General features: G+C 44.3%; 1 protein-coding gene across 1 annotated transcript in view; it reads left to right on the forward strand.

Annotated features, from left to right (window-relative positions):
- Positions 1-22,832, forward strand: part of ndst1b (N-deacetylase/N-sulfotransferase (heparan glucosaminyl) 1b) — a 45,225-nt gene that overhangs the window by 13,019 nt on the left and 9,374 nt on the right. Inside the window, exons 2-6 of the mRNA XM_086221437.1 lie at positions 16,308-17,325; positions 19,859-20,341; positions 21,052-21,139; positions 21,426-21,580; positions 22,642-22,827. Of these exons, the coding sequence (XP_086077563.1) occupies positions 16,780-17,325; positions 19,859-20,341; positions 21,052-21,139; positions 21,426-21,580; positions 22,642-22,827 (1,458 nt within the window). The 5' untranslated portion in view covers positions 16,308-16,779. The remainder of the gene's footprint in view (positions 1-16,307; positions 17,326-19,858; positions 20,342-21,051; positions 21,140-21,425; positions 21,581-22,641; positions 22,828-22,832) is intronic.

A 22,832-nucleotide genomic window follows, 5' to 3' on the forward strand; every position in this document is an offset into this window, starting at 1 on the left:
CTTACATGCTAATTTCTGTAAGTATTTCTGCAGATTGCTACATTGGTGTCATTTCTTCATCTCCTGATTGACCACAACTTCATAAAACCTCCATATTAATTCACTCATCTCACCACATTGGAATATGTGACTCAGTCATTTGAAGCTGATCATTGCAAACAGCTTACCGGCGCGATCGTCCCCGGAGGGAAAAGTTGTTAGTAGGTAGGACGAATGAGGACTGGGAGCCACTGGCTCGCAATTAGACAGAAGACAAAGGTTCAAGCGTTGCTGATGGGAAATCACACGTAATGAATTAGTGATAAAGACTTTAAAGAGGACTCCATTAGAGCAGCCCTTAGAAGGTGGTGGACTGCTCTCTCCCTGCAGTTTGCAGAGTATGTACTTTGGAGTACAATGCAATCCAAGTGAGATGCTCTGGGTTTTCATTTTCATTCCCTCTCCTCTATTCTTTAGCGCTTCTCTCTGCCTGTGGCTGCCGCTGACAGTATATTAACCTCCTCTCTGCTGCTCTGTCCTCGTGTGACCTGGGCGTCATCTCTTGTGAGGAGTGGTCAACTGTTTTGCCGCTCAGCGTCTGGAGCCTCGTCGGAGATGGAAATGCAGTATGACTGCACCTCCTCTGGGCGGGAGGATCAAATAATATATTAAGATTATGTTGCGAGCCGTCACACCCCACTTGGGCTGAGAAGCACTATGCCAGCAAAAATTTTGCAGAGTCATGGTCTGATGGTTTTTTTTTCTTTCTTTCTTTCTTTCTTTCTTTCTTTCTTTCTTTCTTTCTTTTCTCTTTTTTCAAATGCTGCCTGAAGCCTTGTTGGATTATGTTTTGGAGTCAGACCAACTGTCAATGACATCCACTCCTCTTCTCTCATATTGACCACCATTAGCCGTTGCAGTGCTCACATTTGTCAGGCTGAGTGTCACTGTTCACCACATCGCCCAGCACCCTCTGTCCATCTCAGTGAGTGGAGGCAGCACAGGCCTGTCACCGGGGGCAGAGACTCAAGCTGGAAACGTGCACGCGTTAGTTCAGCTGTTGTATCCTGTACAGACACAGAGGCAACAGCCCGACTCCGTCTCTGTTGTTGGAGACGTTATAAAAGTGTGTGACAAATATTCTGTTTGCGAGGAGTTTTTCAAGCCTCTTTAAATCTAAATTTAGAGTCACGGTGGTCTTTTTTTTTTATTTTGCAGGGGCAATTTTATTTAACTGTGAGAATTTATCTGCATTTCTTATTGGTAAGTAAAACCTCCAATTTCAGCCTCCCGGAATTTTAGTATCTCAACTGTAAAACCATTAACTTCCCTTTTTAAATAGTCTGTATAACTTCTTGTATACTACATTTTCCAGTCTGGTTGGTGATTTTGGTTTTACTTGACGAGACGGTTCGTCAGCCCACTGCTGCCGTCCCCCCCCCCCCTTTTTTCCCTCTACCGCTTCAAGCTTTCGTATTTTTATGAGCAAAAAAATAAATAAATAAATTAAGTAAACACATGGGGCTTAATCAAGCAGTGATGAGCTCCCAGGAGTCGTCAACGGTTCCCCACATGGGACATTAATCAAATTCATGCTTTACATAAACATACAGTACGGCGGCTAATTTGATAAACAAAATAAGAAATTAAATTAAATTGGTGGCATTTTTAAGAACTTTTAAAGGGCCATTTTTTTTCAGTATTTTTTTTGACTAAATTTGCACGTCAGAAAGGCCAGCGCAAGGGATGCATGAAAATGCCAGCACATCATTGGCAACTATAGCTAATTTTTAAAAATTCAAATCACGTATTATCAATGTATCCCTCGTTATCAATGATTGATAAGGGAACATTAGTCATATTGTATATCAGCAAAAAATGTTTGCGTATGCCGCATGCGGGGCGCCGAGCTGCTTGTCTCTGTGTCTTACTAAGACGCCACTGAGGGTCTTATTACCTCAAGACCTGGCGCAAGAAGACACGGTGACAGCAAGCACACGTTCTCATTTTTATGACGGTGAGAGAGAGACCTGTCCATTACAGCTGGGTAATAAACCTCCCGCTGTCTCTCAGCCATCGGTGACATCATCCTCGCATAATGGAATCCAACCTTTTCTCCTGTCCCTCTTCACTCTCATCGGCTGCCTGCTCTAATTAGATGAGGCCGATTTCAATAAAGTTACTGTCCTACTCACTCCATTAGTTATATTAACACTCTGAAAATCTGTCCTGGAGTCGTCTATCTATCTTCCGCCTTTTACCGTGGGGGCCAGTCCCTTTTTTTTTTTTTTCCTTGTGGATCCATGTAACCTAGTTCCTGAGGCCCAGCAGGGAAGGCCAATCAATTAATGAACAAAGGAGCCCGCTCACTGAACAGCGGCGCGAGTCTGGGACTATAAGCAGGGTGCTCCAAAAACACGGTCCCTGTCAGTTCAGTGCTCATCTGATAGATGTTGTTTTGCTTTGTTGTTATGTGTGTGTGTGTGTGTGTGTGTGTGTGTGTGTGTGTCCGTCCAGAGAAATGGGAACTGCTTTACCTGTTTGATTTGACTACTAGCCAATACTCAGCAGCCACTGAGAATGAGAAGTGACAGAGATTTAAACATCCCTTCCATCACCGTCCTGTTTCATTGTTTCATCACATTACAAATGCCCAGACATTTATTTGTTGCTTTTATGTTGCGACAAAGAAACAAAGAAATGAAACATTCTGATTCTGTTTGGTGTTTGAATCTACGTGAGCCAATAAGGTATGTGGTCAAAGGTTAAGCGTCCATATTCATTATGATCAGTCTCCCTTGGCAACAGGCAAATTTAGAAAGGCATACCTCTTCTTTTGTGCATTTCACCCACCTGTTCTCTCTCTCTCTCTCTCTCTCTCTATCTCTCCATCTTTCATCACTTTCTCATCCTTCCCTTTACTCAATACCTCCTTTCATCCCATTGAATCCCTCGCGCCTGTTTTTTTTTTTTTTATCACATCCCTCAGGTCCACCCCTCGTTCTATCTCTATTCTCTCCAGCCTCCTGGTGTCTGTCTGTCTATCTGTCTGTCTGTCTGTCTCTCTCTCTCTATCCCTTTTTCTTAATCCGGCTATTCCTCCCTGGTGTTCCCCTCCCTGGTGTCTCCAGCTCTGTGTCTCTGTGTGTGAGATCAGGGCGCAGGCTGTTGTAACAAGCTGTTGAATAATGTAAGCACGTGGCTATAGGCCACAGTTTCGGTTCACCCTTTGATCTCTGATCACACAGTGGGTGAGGCGCACACCTCATAAATGACAGCTCGACAGCAGGAGAAAACGGCCTCAAGGCCCCTTTCGCTTCGGTCTTCCTCCAGCCTTTTACCTAAAGGTTCCCCTCATCCGGTTTCTTTGTGGCGGCCTTCGCCAGCAGGAACACACGGAGGATTCTTAGGCTTTGTTATTCTAACATTGATGTATAATTAAATGGTTAGAAAAGGCGACGCTGAATAATTGATATTGGAGCAAATATGTCATGGCATCTTGAACCTTATCCTCCCCAGCACCCGTCTTTCAGAGCAGATAAAAGATTTACCAACTAGCTTTCTTTCTGGTCATCTACTTCAATCGGCACTGATTCATTGTGGCACAGTTCTCTGCTGTTACTGAAGCACTATTGTCATGATTCCATTCAGCCTTATTCCACAAGGCTAGAGGCCATACAATAGTTGTATTAGAACTTCAACAGCAGTCAAGTTGAGAGCATGTACCAATTTGTACTAATTTATCGGATTGAGTCACACATTTCCAATCCAGAAAAAACTGCAGCCAGCACACAAGTCCCATTAACCCTTTGTAATCAATACCGACTCCCTCTCTCCTTAAGTGCTTCTAGTTAGCTTGAGACCCTGATATCCTGAGGCGAGGGAGTATTGATCTGCCAGACTGATTGGAAGCTTCCCTTCAGGAGATGAAGGATCTGAGCAGGACCGGGGATGTTTTGGCAACGGCTGGATCAACTTACTACCTCCTACCCCCACGTCCATCACCACACCTGTTACAGCAAAGGAGGGGGAGCAAAAACAGACCTCCAAAGTGTGTGCGTCTGTGTGCATAAATAGCTTGTGTGTGAGAGAATGGAAACGACTGTTTGTGTGCTCAGGAGAGCAAATGGCCGAGAGACGTATCAAATGAGAAATGTTACATCGGGTTTATGGTGACGGCATGTGCACTGACAATGGCAGCTGCCGGCAGGGCATGGCTGAGTGGCTGGAGACAGATTCTAGATTTGACATGGCCAACACATTACGTCTGCCCATAACCCTCCACTGAGCCACGTGTACCAAGTCCCACATAGATGTGCACACACGAACATGCTGTGTGTTGCACAATGCTTGGTGTGTCCGCACGCCTTTATATTACAGTTTATGTCATATTATATCACTGTAACGGCATATAATTGAATTAAAAAAACAATGATTTCTCTGTTACATTTCAAAATAGCCACGCTCAAGGCTGGAGATTGATTGTCAGTGATTTAATTCATCTACGCCGTGATGTGTGTAGTGTAATTTTCAGTTTGATGATGTGTGTTAGCAGGGTGAAGCTTCAGCAGTGAAGAAATGACGATGATGTTAGCTTAGCTGCTAGCAAGTAAGGACGTGAGTAATGATTTCACAGAACATGTAAGCGCATAAATTACTTGGACTCATCTTAAAAAATCATGGCAGCAGTATAAAAAGTCAGTTGTCTACTACTACTATTACTACTAATACGACAGAAGTTGTTGGTGCAGTTGACCGGTTCTTCCATCCCTAATCCCTGTATGAATTCAGAATTTTAAAAAGACTCCATGATATATCACCGTTAGTTGTTGGTTAATATATACTGACATCTCGCAGAGCCCCAATGTCTTCCTCTGCACGTCCTGCTCTCCGTTGACTTGCTTTTAAAAAAAAAAAGTATTGTTTAGATTTTAAAGGGATGTGTTCATGGAGACACCACCATGCACGCAGCCCTGTAAAGGCTTGACCTGGCGCACAGGCACAAGTTGACCCCCTTCTGTAAACTGATGCTTGTGTGTGTGTGTGTGTGTGTGTGTGTGTGTGTGTGTGTGTGTGTGTGTGTGTGTGTGTGTGTGTCTAGGTGTCATGGTAGGATACACAGCAGCTGTAGGGGCAGTGATGAAGAGGGGAAATGGGAAGAGCCAGTGCAGGAGACAGAGCCCAGATAGACCTGTCAGCTCTGTGACACTCACACATGCGTCACTCTGCTTCAGGACAGAACAAAGGAAGGGGGGAGACAGGTAGAACGCTTCAGAGGTGGTTGGAAGAAGACGCAGCTCCAGTTGTGGCACAGACTGGAGCTGAACCCCTACAAGTCAGTATTTAGTAGAAACAGCAGCAATTACACACTTATGTATTTTAGGGGGACACTTTTCAAAACTCAGTAATCCCAGAGCGTGTTGATCCTGCTATTGAGAACAGCAGGTCCTTTCATGGGAAGGGACAGGACTTGTGTCATAGCTGCTATATACTTAAGCAGTTGCGGTTATGTTTGTTGTATGTTCATAACGGTTTTGTTTTTGGAATTTATGTTCCACCAGTTCTGTCTTCACTTGGTTGTTGGCCAGCTCGGATGATGGCTGACATCTAATTGGAACAAAGTTAAACAAAATGATATTCATTTTCTGATTTCATTTTTTTCATGGTGTCAATGCTAAAACGCATCATTTCACATCAGATAAAGCCAAAATGCAGTGTCTTTGACCATCTTCCAACTCCAGCAGCAGTTGCAGGATCGTCCGCATCCTCTCCACACGAGGTAACTGCAGCGCTCACCTCGATTGCGTAGCCTTGTTCGTTGAATATGGACCAGAAATACATTGCCAAGCTATTTCACCGTTGCCAAACTCTCCTCACTGTGACTGCCGGGAGGGAAGATGCCATCTGATGAAGTGGGGGAGTGTAATATGACATTCTCACACACACACACCAAGTGATTTGGACTGACAACCGCAAATACAGGGGCTGTCCAAAAATGTCCTGATTCTTATTTTCTGTGCAAAGGTTCATTCTGTGGCTGCTCATATTGTTTTTTTTCCCATTTGCTTAATAAAAGCACAGCCAGTTCTGTTAAGAAATTACCATCTTTTCACTAAAGGATAGAAAAACATCAATAGTGGCAATGATAAATGCTTCGATTACGAAGCTTGTGGGAAAAAAGTTAACAGTTCTTTACATAACGTCTCTGTGGTTAAGTGTGTAACAGCTCATCGTTCTTCACTGCAAATATGCACCGGCCCTGTCAAATACAATGAGGATGTGTAATGACATATACAGACTCAGACTCGCCCGCTTCAGGACAAAGCAGTTTTTGTTTTGGAGTACAAATCGTCTGGGAAACAACTTTTATATTCGACTGCTACAGGCTTTTGTAGAAATCTTGCTGAAGCCACAATGTTCGGACTTATACGTTTTTGGTAAGGTGCAGTATTTGGCTGGCACCAAGCATTTAATATCTCATCTCTCCATAGAGCTTATTTTAGTTTCAGATTCTCCCACATGTCTTCTGGCAAGATGTCATGTCAGTTTTTTAACGGGGGCTTTCTCTTCGCCATTCTGCCATAAAACTGGTGAATCACCCAGGCAACCGTCGCTAAGTGCACATCATCTAGTATCTTGCGGCCATGAAACCCTGCAGCACCCTCATGGTGGCCTGTAGCAGCCCACAGTGTTCTTCACTGCAGAGGTACTCACTCTTTCAGGGCACCCTTCTCTTGGCACATTACGCAGGTGTGACAAATAAAGTCCCTTTTTTGTAAAAAAAAAAAAAAAAAAAAAGACTAGCATCTGTGCTCACAACAAGTAATTGCTGGGTACCAGTGTTTTATGTTCACTAGTGGAACAGTGAAGATGCATGAAGAAAGATGACATTTTCCTTCTCACTCTATTTTAATGGCCTCAATTCCAGAATGCGGCCATATTTGCCATTGTTTCACTCTCTTTGCCATTTCCCATCTCCGCTGCTCATAGTTATCCACTTGTCATATTGTTTATTACGAACGCAGCAGCTTACACGGTGGATTTAGCGCTGGAACGCCATCTGCACAGGTTGCTGATGTAGGCTTTAATTTGCCAGGACATGTTATGATTACAAAATGCTGGTTTGAATAAAATCAAACCGGTTTACAACTGGACTCGATTGGCAAAACACTTCATTGATTTCCCAGACTTTAATGCACACCGAGGCATCTTGTATTAGTTTTAAACTGTCTTTCACCTCATGGTATAGATTTTGATGTTTAGAAAATTGTTCAAATCTCCATCAAGACCCTCCAGATACTTGAAAAGCGTAATTCTAGAACTTAACAACAAAAATCATCCCTGATACAGAGCAAAGATGGTGCATTTCAGCTGGTGGGAATGAGACCTAAATGGAGCCATCTTATATGTGTACTTTTATTGTTTTCATGTTTCTTACAAATGTCACAATGCTGGCAAAGATACAGTTTGGGGGGGGGGCGGGGTGAGTATAGAGAACTGAGTGTCAGTGGGTCTCTGGTTGTGCTTCAAGCGCACGCCTGAGATCGAAAAAGGAGAAGCGCTGGTGCTCAGCTGCGGTCCCAAACAGGCTATTTGTTAGAGGATTCATGACAAGGGGCCGCAGTTTAGAGTGTAATCATCATTATTGCGATAAGCCAATCACAAGCTTTGGATTTTCTCAAATTTTTATCGCTTTCAATTACAGCGAGGAGGAGGCGAGTGGGGCGGGGGCACGCGTCAAGTGTGCATTGTTTGTTTATGTCAAGCCAAGTGTATACAGCCTCATCAACAAACTTCCACTCACATCCGTTTATCTGTTGTTGATTGTGCTTCTGAATGCTGGCTGATGATTATGAGCTGATTTTCATTGGGGGGGTGCAGAAAAATCCTATCTGTTTGATCTCGCAGGCATAAATATGGGCAGCACAACAGAATCTCATCTCTTGTGTCAGCTATTCTGCCGCAACGTGATATTCCCACGGGAATGCTTTTCTGCTGTGCGAATCAGTCAGATCAGTGCGGGCCGTTTCTTATCTGGACATGAAAGAAGGGAAGATGGAAGAAGGAGGTGTTAAAAAAAAGGAGAGGAAGAAGGGGCGGGGGGGGGGGTTACACAACTCCGCTGGGAATGATAACACCTGAAATTTTGCTGCACAGCCTCTAGAATCCGCCTCCTCATTGTTGTGTGTAAGCAGGTATGGCACTTGTTCCTAATAAGGTCTAAAATCCTCCGCTGGGCTGCCCCCCCCCCCCCCCCCCCCCATTGATGGAATAGATAAGACTGTTATATTGTTTATGTGTGCTACAGCATGGCCGGGGATTTGTATTCTTTTTAGCAGAACAGTTTCCTCTTATTCATCAGTGGTCGTCCCAAGCTTTGTTTGTTTTTGATAGCATCTGAGGGTCACGTCAGGTCAGCACCTCTGTTATTACGGTGCCACTGCAGGTGTTAAAAGTCTTAATAGAAAGCCTTGTGCTTTAGGTTCTCACCTGAATAGACTGTTGATTTGATGGGCAAAGCCCCAGCAGGGTGAAACCACACTGACAAGTACTGTTATCGCTACTTCTACCCAGCACCCTGTAACACACACACACACACACACACACACACACACACACACACACACACACACACACACACACACTGCGCCTTATCCACAAGCAGTATGACTTTCACCTCTGACTGATGTCTATTGTCTGTATAAGGAGAGACCCATTATGAATCCTCGGCCCCAATGGAGACATTGCGCCGCCCGCCATGCTCCCATGTCCTTCAGAGGCGTCCTGAGATGACAGTAGATAAACAATGGGAACAAACAGTCACTCCCACCAGCATTGATCGGGCTCCCTCGCCCCTCCCCTGTCTTACCAACAACGCCACACTCATTCCACCTACACACAATTTATTAAAAAAAAAGGGCCACCCCTCCAACCCCTCCAACCCCCCCACCCACCCACTCCCTCTAAACCCCTCCTTCCTTTTTCTACCAGGACTGACAAAAATGATAAATGACCAACCACGTCCTCCCTCTCCCTACCACCTCCATGTGCCTTGTGTTGGCTGTCCAAGGCACTACAAGCTTATTTCTCCCCTCAGAAATCCAATAGAGTGAGCTCCGCTGTTTTGCTTTTTTTTTTTTCCTTTTCAAGTGTACATTTTTATTTTCTGCAAGAAAGAAGTGAGAGTGTTGTTATCGGCGTTGGCAGTGGTGGTTGTTCATTGCTTCAGGTCCTTCCCTATAATAAAATTTCCACGCATAAACATGTCACCGGCGTAATGTCAACCCGACATCCATATGCATGATTTCCAAGTGGAATGGAGTAAATGATATATTTCAGTGGCCCACGCTGTCGGGTGTGCTCTCCTGCGGCTGCTGGCTAATTGTCTGCAATGTCACTCAAAGATTACATCTGCAATCCAAAGTGGGGGTCAATTATTCCTCTTTCTCATGGGCTTAATCAGACCACTCTCCTGTTATGTATCTGATTAATCTGTCTAGCGTGTAATCACACAAATTAGGTTAGATTCAGACACGACACCTTGGCTGTTTCGACCTGTTGTCATTCGCCGCTGATAATAGCCGGACTGTCCATTTTAATGGAGTTTTAGCGGTTGATGCGCTGTCGCATCTTCCCCACTTTTTGAGCCGCGTTTGCCCTGCAACTCCAGCTGCAGCGTACAAACGGTGTCTTCTGTTTTCTTAACTGTTTTTTTTCCTTTTTTTTTTTTTATTATTATACAAATCTCATGTCCCCATGCTTGTAAATGGGGCACACGGCGTCTATAAATAGATATACTGTGGTAGTGAGCTGCCTGTGGTTTTCAACAAGAGGGGAGAGAGAGCGAGAGAGATGGGGGTTTGTGTGTGTGTGTGTGTGTGTGTGTGTGTGTGTGTGTGTGTGTGTGTGTGTATACATATGTCCTTTTTATGTGCCGCATGGAGGTGATCAAGGCTATTGATGAAGGTGTTGATTCTGCTCTCACCACTCTACCCCGCCGCCCAGGGGAGTGCTATCACGGAGCTTTATTTCTCATCTCTGCTCCAGCGTTCCCTAATGACCCTTCCCACTTTATCTCCACAGTCTTCCCGACTCTCATCCACGCTGCCTTTCCCTCTGTGTGCTAATCCATTTCACACTTTTCATGCCTTTCTCAAATCCCTACATCCCTGTAGTTGCTGCCGGAGATCCAAGAGCTAAAGAGGACTGGAGGTTTGGGAGCCCGAGACAAAACACGTTTTCCCTTCTGCCCTTTGTATTTTTTGCGTCCTTTCGTCCCTACAAACATGAATGTGTAATCATGCCATTATAGCGACGTCTGGTCAGGTTATCGTCATAGGGGAGGACATCTGTGTTGATGGGACTTGACAGGATGCCTCAAATGGATGTTTAAGTGTGGGCTCTGTCTGGCTGAGTACACAGCAGAGGTACAGAAATGCTCTCTAATTGTCATTGAAGACATGTTTGCTATCCCCTCCGTTTTATTCATAATTGCCCTCAGGAAAAGATTGCACTCACTTGTCTGGATTTGAAAACGTGTATCTGCCTCTGCCTCCCATTACCCAGTCAACAAAAATAACAATGCAATCATTTCAATTACGGCAGTGCTGGGATGGAGGTCTTCAAGTAGGGTCTTGAAATGTAATTGCTAGGGTGCAAGCAAAAACAGAGAGAAGACAATTTTTTCTTCAGTTAAATGGCGTCAGTCTTCTGGACGGTAAATTGATGTTCAGAAAAATGTGACAATTCAGATGTTTGAGATGGGGCGGAGGTGATGTGAAAGTCACTGTCTGGAGAATTAGAAGGCAAAACTACACCCTCTCCTCTTCCGAGTTCACCGTCCTTCACGCAGCGGCATGAAATGAATTGAGGCAGAACGAGAGGAAGTGTCGGTGTAAATATTTGCAGCTAAAATGAAGCTGCTGGCTCGGGCGTTCAGATTGGCTGAGTGGTCGGAGGCGGAAGCTGGAGTGAGAATACGGCATCGCGTTCCACACTATTTCACGGCCTAAGCTTTTAATCGCAGCCGCCACAATGGTTGCATAAAATGGAATTCATATTTCAAAAATGATTGATTTTATATTGATGAATGCCAAGGCCAGCTTAAGGAAGAGGCGACTGTGGCTTTTTTTGAATTGAACTCTCTTTTTTTCTTCTTCTTCTTCCTCTTTCTTAAAGAGGCCTTGCTCCTCTCATGTTTGTTTCTTTGGCTTGAAATGAAGTTTGAACATTTGCAAGTTCAATCTCTTACCAGGAAAGGGGGGGGGGGGGCACTTCTTTGTGGTTGATTTCTGACTGCTTTTAGGTAAACAAGTAGCACAAGTCACACATACCTTCATCTCTCCATTGTCTTGTTTGTTAATCCTTTCATACCAGTGCGAACATAAGCACATTTGGTACTGTTTACAGTGTCAAGATTAACAGGATTACAGATTAGGGATTACATTTACCCATCTAACCTTGACCCATGGCCCCGCTGCACGCTCCAGACCCAACTTGTTTTTTGTGTTGGTGCTGTTTGCCGACTCAGGGATGTTTGTTCAGGGATCCATCCAGTGTGTGTGTGTGTGTGTGTGTGTGTGTGTGTGTGTGTGTGTGTGTGTGTGTGTGTGTGTGTGCGCGCGTGCGCGCTGTGGTGCCATCAGTCAGATTGTGGATCTTGTAACAAGTCTCTCAGGTCAGTCTTGATCGAGCCACTTTGGGTGCTTGTAAGAACCCCGAAGTGAAAACAACATAAGCCTTTTTGATGACTGTCCTATTGATTAGCCCCTCCCCCTATTTCCTCCTGCAGTTTCCATGCCTTGTAACACAACATAGCTCCAGCGTTTCCATGGAGAACGTGCGGTTGCCAAGGCATGTGGTGATTGAATACAGTGGTTCATCGTTTATTTCTGTCAGTCAGCAGAGAGGGGACAGATTGGGCAGTGGGATAGAAAGGGAGGGGGGGCCTGAGGGGCTTGGAGGTCCATTACTCCTTTAAAAGTTTATTTGTCGAAGGGATCGCCTGCAGCGACTGGGACTATGGATGCCCGTGTTAATGCACTGACTCTCCACACATGAGCCGCCACACTTAGCTGTATTTACACTTTAAAAGAAGTGTCAGGGAGGGAGGGGCTGGGGGAGAACGGGACGTGTGAGGCTACATATGGCCAAACTTAGCACTGTTTATGCAGAGAGTTGTTACAGCTGAGGACCAGGCCCCATCTCCCTGTTCCTCATCATCTCTCATTAATCCATCAGTGTGCTTCTGGCCTGCCTCCCATGATGCAGAGGGAGCAGCTTTGAGTGACCACCCACACGGAGGGAAAGCATTAGTCTGTCCTCTCCGCCGCCACCTGCTTGCTCATGCCGCCGTGTTATTCTGTTACCATCATTCAGCTTTTCTAAAAAAAAAAAAAAAAAAAATAGAAAACAAAAAAAGGTGAGTTTCTCCAACCAATCTGTTTTCATGTCCTTTCTGCTTTTGTCTCCTTTCTTACTCCCGTTCTTGATATTTGCTACTCTTTTTACCCTTTATTCATCTGCCTGCCACATCCATTTAGGGAGACTTTTAGTCAACAAGTACAATTATAGAGCTCCTATTGAATGTGAGCTCTTGTCATCATTGAGAGTCTGAACGTTGGTCTCCTTTATTCACGAGTTCCACCTCTGACTCCCTGAAACATTCTTGTCTCTGAGCAGCTTTTGGCTGCTCTTTACCTTATGGATACCGGCTATACCTCTCATCTGCTTTCAAAGCATAAAATATTCATTGGCTCTCTTCCTCTTCAGCGTTTTTTGCATTTTTTTTTTTTTTATCTTGGACGGTTGCATCACGGCTCGGTGTCCATGACTGATCGAGTAGAAGATACATTAGGTAAGACGGTTGTCCATCAGCTCAAGCCTGTGCCATAATAGTAGAATGTATTATACCCTCTTTAGCGTTGCGTCGGCTCGTTCTTGGCCTCAATCGCTCCGCGGTAGCTCCCTGTAGCAGAGTGTGAAGGTCAACTCTGGGAGGCGAACATTGCTGCTGTGAATTGGGCAAGAAGTGAGGCTTTCTGTGGCCTAACTCTGTTTATCTTGTGTCACTGTTTGGTCGGCTCCGAAGCCAAGTCAACAGTGTCATGGCAGAACATCGTCTCGCCACAGTTATGGACCAAAGATAACACTTCTTCATTCTGTTTAAACATTAACCTCTATCGTAACAGTTAGCGCCGGCCTGTTTTGAAATGGTTATTCTTTCACTTTGAATTAAAAAAAACCCCAACTTTCTGTCTCATACGTATTAAACCTCAACACAAGTTAAAAAAAAAAAAAGAAGCTGTGATCAAATAAATAAAGTATCTGCCGGTTGTGCTGAAACATTTAGCAAATCTTTAGGTTGGTTGGCAAAAAATAAATCATCTGTGATTCTGATGATCAGTCGTTGCAGTATCAAAAGAAAATGGCTAACCACTCTGGGGTCCCAGATTCATGGGACAATTTGATTTTAATATCTTAAATGTTATCTCTCTTGATCTTTTGACTGAGCTAAAACAGCCACTTTAAATAAGCTAATCTTATGTTATTTAATCATGTAATTTACATTACATTTATAGATAACCATCAGGATTGTTATTTGATTTGTTTGTCTGCGATTTTCATCCGGTCTAATACTTCTATTTGCCAACTGTGGATTGATTTGTATGTTGGTACTTATTTCATCTGACACATCTTGGTCTCTACACACTACACAGCCCAAATACCGAAGGTCCCGCTTCAAAAATTAATGACCTGCTGTGGGAAATGGAATGCAACTCCCGAGACCGACGTGATACGCCCCTCTGGAGAGGAGATGTGTTGCTCCACCGGAGCTGTTCAGACTGCCAGAAACGCGCTAAAGTATGGTTACAAGAGTAGAGTATCAAGTTTAAAATTAGCCTGTTATCAAGTTACTCCCTGAATTACCATTAATTAGTGGCAGCTGATATGGCCTGCTGCTGCTGCTGCTGCTGCTGCCGTCGGCGACATTTGTCATTGTAACCGTCTAAAAATGAGGAGCTGCTTCCTGCTTCAACTTGTTTTGGTGAGTTTAATTCTAGGCATCAAAGTGCACCTGATACTGATTTTGTTTTAACCAGGATCACCTCGGGGTGGTTCTAAGGTTGCAGACATAGACCTGCTAAAGTGTAAGGCTTTTTTGTTTTAAACCCCCCCCAGTCTTCCCCTCTTGTTTGACTGCTCTCCCTAACAGTCACTTCCTGTGGCTAATCACACAGCGATATGCCATGGCACAGACCCCGGCTTCTCCAGAAATGAACAAACACGGATCTTCAAGCGACCAGGGCCTGTTGGGTTTCGTCTGCTCGGCTGTGATACATTCTGTGAACGCCCACTGGTTTTTCACAGCCTGGCTTTACATTAGGCTCAGCCTCCCTGTGAGGAGGAGACTTGGACGCGACTCATAGAGGAAGGAGTGTGATTTCTTCCGTTGCACTTGAAGGGAGAATTAGGCGTCCTGTTGAGCTTAACTGGAGGCTTTACCAGAAAGTTGACCTTGATTCCATTAAAGGGATGCTATTAATAGGCTCTCTTCCTGATAGTTATCTGTGGCCTATGGAAAGATGCTGGTTTATTAATTAGTCTGTTAGTTTTTGATTCTAATACAGTAAAGTGAATTATTGGTGATGTTTGACCAATGACCACCTTTGTAGGCTTGTGGATTGAGAGCCAGTCCAACTAGGAGTTGGTCTTCACAGAATGATAAAACATGAAACACTGGTTTATATCTGAATTATCTTGACAGGCCATTACAGGCTTTTTGTTGTTGTTGTTCTCTTTCATTTAACTGTATGTACCCACAGGAATCATGTATGGAATGCCTGAAATGTTGCCTTGTGCTGGATGGATATGTCTAATACAGTTGAACATTTCACAAGTACTGTTCGTAACAAGATCTTTATACCTACAGATTGCAAAATTAGCGTAAGAGCAAAGTTTGATGTACTCCATTTTGATAGCATTTAACTTAAAGACCTCTGCCCCGTGGTCACCTGGAGGGATAAAGCGCAGCCTCTGGGAGTGAGATGCAATAAAGGATTGTCGTACCTCATTTTCAGCCAACTGGTTGGGTTATAGTAACACTGGTGGAGCAATGACTAAAAAAGTATTTCCAATCTATGCTCCATCTCTTGTGCTTCTTTGAGTTTTCTGCCATCATTTTCATGTGGCTGTGGATGCATCTCTCAGTCTGACCCACATTTCATCCCTCCCTTGGAGTCGTGGGCCATTTTGGACTTCTTAAGACTCTTTTTGATTTTGCGTGTGTGTGTCTGTCTGTCTGTCTCTCAATTTTTTTTTTTTTACCCCAGTACAATATCCCCATATGACCTTAAACCTATGCATCCCTGTATCACCATATCTAGTAATGTGATTCGGTCACACTGGTGTGATGGGGGCTGGAGGGGGGGGGGGGTGGTTAATCAATATTTCCTGTCAAGTGGATGCAGTGCATTCAGTCATGAGGCAGACATCTGCTGTGCTGCAGCTTTTTTTTCCGAAATGTGCATGTAGAATATTTCTCTTTTTTAACTTAGAATATTCCTTGACAGCCCGAATGGTGACTTTTGTAATTTTAACTTTAATCACATCTAATTAGACCATAAGTGGTGTTGCTGGCATAGTAAAATTAACTCCCAGATTTGCTTCTGAGGCTGAGTGAGTTTCATTGTCAACGTTTAGTCTCTCTGGGTTGAGAGGTGTGTGTGTGTGTGTGTGTGTGTGTGTCGGTGGGGGGTGCGGTTCAATTGCTCTCAGCCTAATGGACATTTACATGTAAATGTTATGATGCTCTGCCTCATTCCTTCTAGCTGCCTCTACATGGAGAATTTCTGTTAGCTTACACTGGTCCCATGCCTCCTCTTGTACTTTTCACATTTGGTTCAGTGGCAATTGATGGGTTCACTTGTATGCAGTCACCAAGTCCTGCAGGGCTGCATCGAGAATTGGCTCGCCCAGAGTTTTTGTTGTCACTTGCATTCTGCCTATTGATTGTGTGAAGGCTGTAGGAGAGAGTGACTTTTGTGTGTTCATGCTTGTGCACACAAGGGTTAGGTGTGTGTGTGTGTGTGTGTGTGTGTGTGTGTGTAGGGGGGGAATTGGCAGCTCTTACTTTGTGTAGGTGAATGCAAGGACTACTTTGGAATGAACTTTTGGAGTGTTGGCACTTGCAGTATACACACATCTCCCACACAGCACTAAACCCACACAACAAAAGAATGCAATTTGTTCTATAGGAGCTGATGCCGCTGCTGATACTGCGCTGTGCAGATTTTAATATCATTTTCTCGTCTTGCTGTTTTTTCTAGGTCAGGAGATTCTATCCTGAGGGAATGGTGGTGCTGAGATGACCTGCGCAACCTCGCCTCCCTCAAGAGATCATTCTCCAATCAAAGAGACGGTGCGAAATCTAGCTGGGACATGGTTGGCAGGTTCTCATGATGGACAGGTGATGGAGTCTTCCATCATCTTTCTCCACCAGTGACTCGGCCTGCCAGCCCTCCCTTTGAGGCATAAGTGTGTACCAGCGGTCCAAGGCCCCCCATTTCTCTGCCATGGTGACATAAGCAGTGCTGCAATATGAGGGAGAGCCAACGTGAGACCATCTCATTTCTTTCTCCAGTGGCTGCTGCAGCTGCTACCTCCACACCTTTTGCATTTAGTTCTAGAACAAGACCGACTCTGTCGTGAAGAATCCTTACTCGCCGTTTTCCACCCACACTGAGAGGAGCTGTCCCAAAGGCGTGTTGCTGGGCCTGTGGGGTGGAGTGGTGTGAGACGATGCTGGGATGCGTGACTCGCCTCCGTCGGCTGGTCCGTCTCCTCCCTCTGCAGACCTCCCTCCTCCTCCTCTTTCTCTTCTGCACCGTCAGCGTCTTCATCTCTGCATACTTTCTCTATGGCGTCAAACGGGAGCTGGAGCCGACAGGAGGGGGTGTCTCCGGGGCAGAGGGAGCGTCGGCTGACTCAGATGACCTTAGGGTCACTCCGTCTCGGCTGCTGCCTTTGCGCAGCATCTCAGGAGGCCCCGGGGCAGATCCCGGTGGGGCCAGGACAGATCCTGTAGTTCTGGTGTTTGTGGAAAGTCAGTATTCTCAACTGGGTCAGGAGATCGTGGCCATACTGGAGTCTGGCCGCTTCAGGTACCGGACTGAGATCTCTCCCGGTAAAGGGGACATGCCCACATTGACAGATAAAGAGAGAGGGCGTTTCACTCTGGTGATTTACGAGAACATTCTCAAGTACGTCAACTTGGACGCCTGGAACCGAGAGCTGCTGGACAAGTACTGTGTGGAGTATGGAGTGGGCATCATTGGCTTCTTCAAGGTTAGGACAACACAACACTCCCCGTGCCTCCTCCCTCCTCACTCACACCTTCTGCCCTGTCCATCTGGCTCCACTGTCTCTAAGGAGATGGGATTCGCAGGGTTGGAAAAATCTAGCTGGTTCAATATCACTCATCCCCAATGCACTACTTCTCGTATGTTCTCCCTATCACTTGTTTTTCTTTATTCTCTAATCTGGCCTCCTTCACTCCGACTTCCCAATCACTTGTTTCTCTTTCTCTCGCCTTTGTTGTAGTTCTTCCAAGTGTTCAGTCGTCAGCCTCTCTAGCCCTTTCTCTACCAGTAATCCCCTAGCTGAGTCTGTTTGCCCAAGGCCAGTTTTCAGGTCTTATGATTTTAATCACCACTTCTGAGCCATGGGAAGAATATAGAAAGAGATGTGGAGGCTTGGATGGTGGTGGAGTGATGTTAGGAGGTGTAGGTGAAGGTAAGGAAAGCCTGGTGGGATTTATCATCTCCTGGGAGAGGAGGAGGAGGAGGAAGAGGAAGAGGAAGAGCGAGGGCGTGCATCCCAATGATGTGAACTCACTGCTGCTCTGCTGTCAAAATGTTAGAAGCATGTCCAAACTGGTATATCACCATCAGTAAGTTTAGCTTACCACACATAGTAATGAGCCTACATGTTGACTAATATAAAGGAGGAGGATTTTGGGACAAAATGCCAAAGAAATTATTTCGAAACACAAAGTTTGTCCATTATTGAGAGTATTTCCACTCCAAAATGTTCTATTATTCTTACAGGACTAGTGTGTGGGATTTAGAGCACTCAGGGGCCAAATACAACAGTCAGAAAAAAATAGAAAAGAATCAGCGATGTCCAAGATGAGGAAAGTGGACGGCAATAACTGAGCCTTTAATAAAGAATGGACAGACTCTGAGGACACGGAAAATAAACTTAAAGAGGCCAATATATCAACACCAAAAGCTGTATTATTTTATTTAATATAGAAAGTCACCCCTTATTTTTCTTAAAATGCGAAAAGAGCATTTTATTGCTCCATTTGTATTTTTCTTTCAGGTTGAAAAACAACAATGAATAGTTTGGAATCGTTCTTAATTCCCTTCGACAATCAATAGTTACTCAAGGGCGCTACAATTACAGGTCCACGTCAGTGTAGACAACAGTGAATCCGAACACACGTTAGACACTGTGTTGTTGTTCCAAACCTTTGCTCGAGGATGTTTGCTCCAGTCCTGCACACTGAATGTTTAAATCTCATAAATGTCAGATTTCTGTTGCTATCAGCGTGTTACAAAGTCCAGTCTAGTTTTGACCACACCATGGTTGTCTGGATTTTCACATCAGAGCCAGAAGAATTAAGAATAATAATGTTATCGCTGTGTCTGTAGGACAGTTTTACTGTCTAACTTAGGTTTTGTGTGTGTTTTGATTCTTGTTTCTTGTTTTTCCCTATTTTTTGGCAAATGGATTACCCTAAATAGTAGTGTGGTTAGCAGAGCAGATACCACAGTACTACTACACTACAGGTGCAGGATTGGAAACAGTACTTTCATATGTATGTCAATTGTATTTTTTTTCCTGAAATATTTGTATTGTCTTTATTTTACTTAAACTAAAGCACTAATTCTGTCAATTGGAACCATACATTTTTGTTCTGATTGATCACTTCCAACGATTGATTGATTACTAGAGATTAGAGATGTTGCAGGGATGTGTGTGTGTGTGTATACATACATATATGTATATATGTATGTATATATGTATATGTATGTATATATGTATGTATATATGTATATATGTATGTGTATATATATATGTATGTATATATATATGTATGTATGTATATATGTATATATGTATGTATATATGTATGTATATATGTATATATGTATGTGTATATATATATGTATGTATATATATATGTATGTATGTATATATGTATGTATATATGTATGTATGTATATATATGTGTATGTATATATGTATGTATGTATGTGTATATGTGTGTGTATATATGTATGTGTATATATGTATGTATGTATGTGTATATGTGTGTGTATATATGTATGTGTATATATGTATGTATATATAAATGTGTGTGTGTGTGTGTGTGTGTGTATTTAGAAATTACATTTGTGCCTCTCTCACGAACATACTCACACAGTTACACAGTGTTGAAATTTTAAATCAAACTTGAGTTAAAGTGCAAGAGGAAGTAGGTCTTGTGCACTCACGGCGGTAGCTGTGTCAGAGAATTTGGAGAATGACATGTTTGGGAGGAGCAATTTCAATGAATAATCAGTGAACCTCACTCTTTGAATGTCGGCGAACGCAGCAGGAGGGTGATTCATTTCGACTGCTGTCTCAGATCAGAGCAGATTTAGCTTAGCAGGTAGAGGCTGCGTCATGCCTTCACATGCTAGTTGGCCTGACATCCTTTATTTCACACTTGATTGCAGAGATCGGGGAATTACGTGCAATATATTTCTGTCTTCATGACTGGGGTGTATGATGAATCCGTGTGATTACTCTCTCTGTCTCTGTTGATCAGGCCAATGAGAACAGTCTGCTCAGCGCGCAGCTGAAAGGATTTCCCCTCTTCCTCCACTCTAACTTGGGTCTGAAGGACTGTACCGTCAACCCCAAGTCGCCGCTGCTCTTCATCACCCGATCTGGGCAACCCCTGCCGGGTCGACTTCCTGGAGATGACTGGACTGTTTTCCAGTCCAACCACTCTACGTATGAGCCCGTGTTGCTGGCCAAGACCCAATCAGCCGACAGCATTGCATCAATGGGGCAGAACGCTGCTCTGCTCCCGTCGGTGGTGCAGGACCTGGGGCTCCATGATGGCATCCAGAGGGTCTTGTTCGGGAATAACTTGGTCTTCTGGTTGCATAAGCTGGTGTTTGTGGACGCTGTGGCCTTTCTGACCGGGAAAAGACTGTCGTTGTCCCTGGAACGCTACATCCTGGTGGATATAGATGACATCTTCGTCGGCAAAGAGGGCACCCGCATGAAGGTGCCCGATGTAAAGGTGAGTGTTTGTGAAAGGGAGAAAGTTAATCAGAATACAAACTCATTTAGGTATTCATCAGCCGGTAGTTCTCAACCATCTGTTTGCTGGAATATAAAAAAATTGCCTCACACATGGTGTGTTCTATCCTCTGCCAGTCACACAGAAACTCCTTCTTCTCCCTCCTCTTTCCCTTTTGTCCCAGTAGGCCGCTCAAAGCTGACAGGCCCCAGTGCTCACACTGTCACAGAAGCTCCACAGCAATGAATATTTCAGGGGCCCAGAGCCATACAAAGAATGTTGAAAAGCTCCTTACTTTTGCATCCCCTCCGAATCGAACAGACCCCCCTCACATGTGGAGGCAGTAGGATGTAGAAAAAGTTACAGAAGAAGCATCAAGGCTTTCGCTGGGCCTCGCAACGGCAAGCTTTTAGGAACAAATCACACCCTGACAAGATGGAGAAATGTGAGCGTGAGAGAGGGTGTGTGCTGGGAGTCTCATCCAGCGTGCAGATCAAATGAAACAAACACCCGAATCAGAGGAGAGCAAAATATCAAACAGAATGGAGGAGAGGAGTGGGGCAACTGGGAGTGGATGTTGGATGTTTACAGAAAGAAAGTTGCAGAATAAAATATGTATGTGGGCATGTGTGCGCCTTGGTGTTCATGCTTCCTCATTAATGCACTCGTCCACCAGTATCGACTCCTCGGCTCTCCTCCTGCTGTTTCAGGCCCTGCTGGAGACACAGAGGGAGCTGCGCACCCATGTGCCCAACTTCACCTTCAATCTGGGCTTCTCAGGGAAATTCTTTCACGCTGGTAAGATGCGCCCCATGAAAATAGCTGAGCTGGAGATGAGATCACGCCCTAAACTGAAATGATAACACTTCTGAGATTGTGGAGTTTGGATTCATAATATTTTAATTCTGCTCCTTCATGCCCTGATCTTATTTCTTACCCTGCTCATCTCCCCGGTGCCTCACTCTAATATTTGTACTCTCTTCCTCATTTAACTTTCATTCCCCTTTCTATCACTCGCTCCATTTTATTTTCACGTTCCCATTTTATCTCCGTTTTCTTCTCTCAACCCATCTCCCCCCACAAGGATCTGACGAGGAGGACCTGGGGGACGACCTGCTGCTCTCCTACGTGAAGGAGTTCTGGTGGTTCCCTCACATGTGGAGCCACATGCAGCCTCATCTATTCCACAACCAGTCTGTGCTGGCTGAGCAGATGTTGCTCAACAAGAAATTCGCCATGGTGAGTCACAGGGGGCAAAGGTCAGATCACAGCTTTGGGTGAGAGCCACACTACAAAAAAAATCTCGCCAAGTGCATTTGTCTAGTCAAAAAAAAAAAGAAAGGTGTCAAAGAATGTAATAGAGACAAATCAGTATCAACTCTGTGAGATAAAAACATTATTTAAAGGAATTTTTCGTACCTTATTTACAGATTATTCGATTATTACACTTAATTATTCAATTATCAAATCCTACTATGTAGCTATGAGGGAAATAGTCTACATAATACATACAATTTCTTAAAAAAAAAACATGGCCCTAAAGAAAAGCCCCTCCAGCTGATTGAGATGCTTCGTTTCCCTTAGCATAGCCAGGTGCACTTTCTTTTTTTTTGTTGTTGTTGTTGTTGTTTTTTTTACCCGGGTAAACCTGCTGATAAAAGCTGATTGAGCCTATTCCTGCTGTGAGAAGATGCAGCGTTGCCGTCTGTTCTTGGATTTTTTTTTTTTCTGGTCCATGAGGTTCGACATCATGAGCACATTCATCGTAGCTAAAAAAAGAGACAAAATTTCACTGGAGTGTAGCATCTTTGGCTTATGTACAATCTTTGGTTGTAGCAAAAGTAGCATGGTGCACGGTGAGGGTGTTACTGCGGTTTATACCTTTTGCTCCCGTATCTGATTTTCCATGTTCACATCTATGCTGATGCGGCCAGATTGCCTCTGCAAGATCATTTTGATCTGGGAATGGATGCAAATTAAACCTGCTCCCATTGCAGACAAAGGCAAATGTTAGCAAGTGTTAGCATGTTTTTTGGCCGGTTGCAAAGGGAATTTATTTAGGAATTATAAAAGGTCATCTTTTTTTTAATCAGAGATGAGACATGTTTATTTGTGTTTTTGCATTGCACATCAGGAACTTCCTCTGGACTTTGCCTTTTTTTTCTCAGTGAAATTTCTTTTTTTGAAAAGTTATTCCCTCTCTAATGATATGTTTGCCTTGACGCTGTGATCAGCACCATTGTAGCTAATGCTCACCACGCTGAGCGTGTTTTATGATACTACTTGTCCCCAACCTCCAGGAGCATGGGATCCCCACTAATATGGGCTATGCGGTGGCGCCACACCATTCAGGCGTTTACCCTGTCCACATGCAGCTGTACGACGCCTGGAAGAAGGTGTGGGGCATCAAGGTGACCAGCACGGAGGAATACCCGCACCTAAAGCCCGCCCGCTTCCGGCGAGGTTTCATCCACAGCGGCATTAGCGTAAG

Source organism: Aulostomus chinensis, chromosome 13 (assembly GCF_037954235.1).
Source record: "Aulostomus chinensis isolate RoL2024-O1b breed Wild chromosome 13, RoL_Achi_v1.0, whole genome shotgun sequence".
NCBI lineage: Eukaryota > Metazoa > Chordata > Actinopteri > Syngnathiformes > Aulostomidae > Aulostomus > Aulostomus chinensis.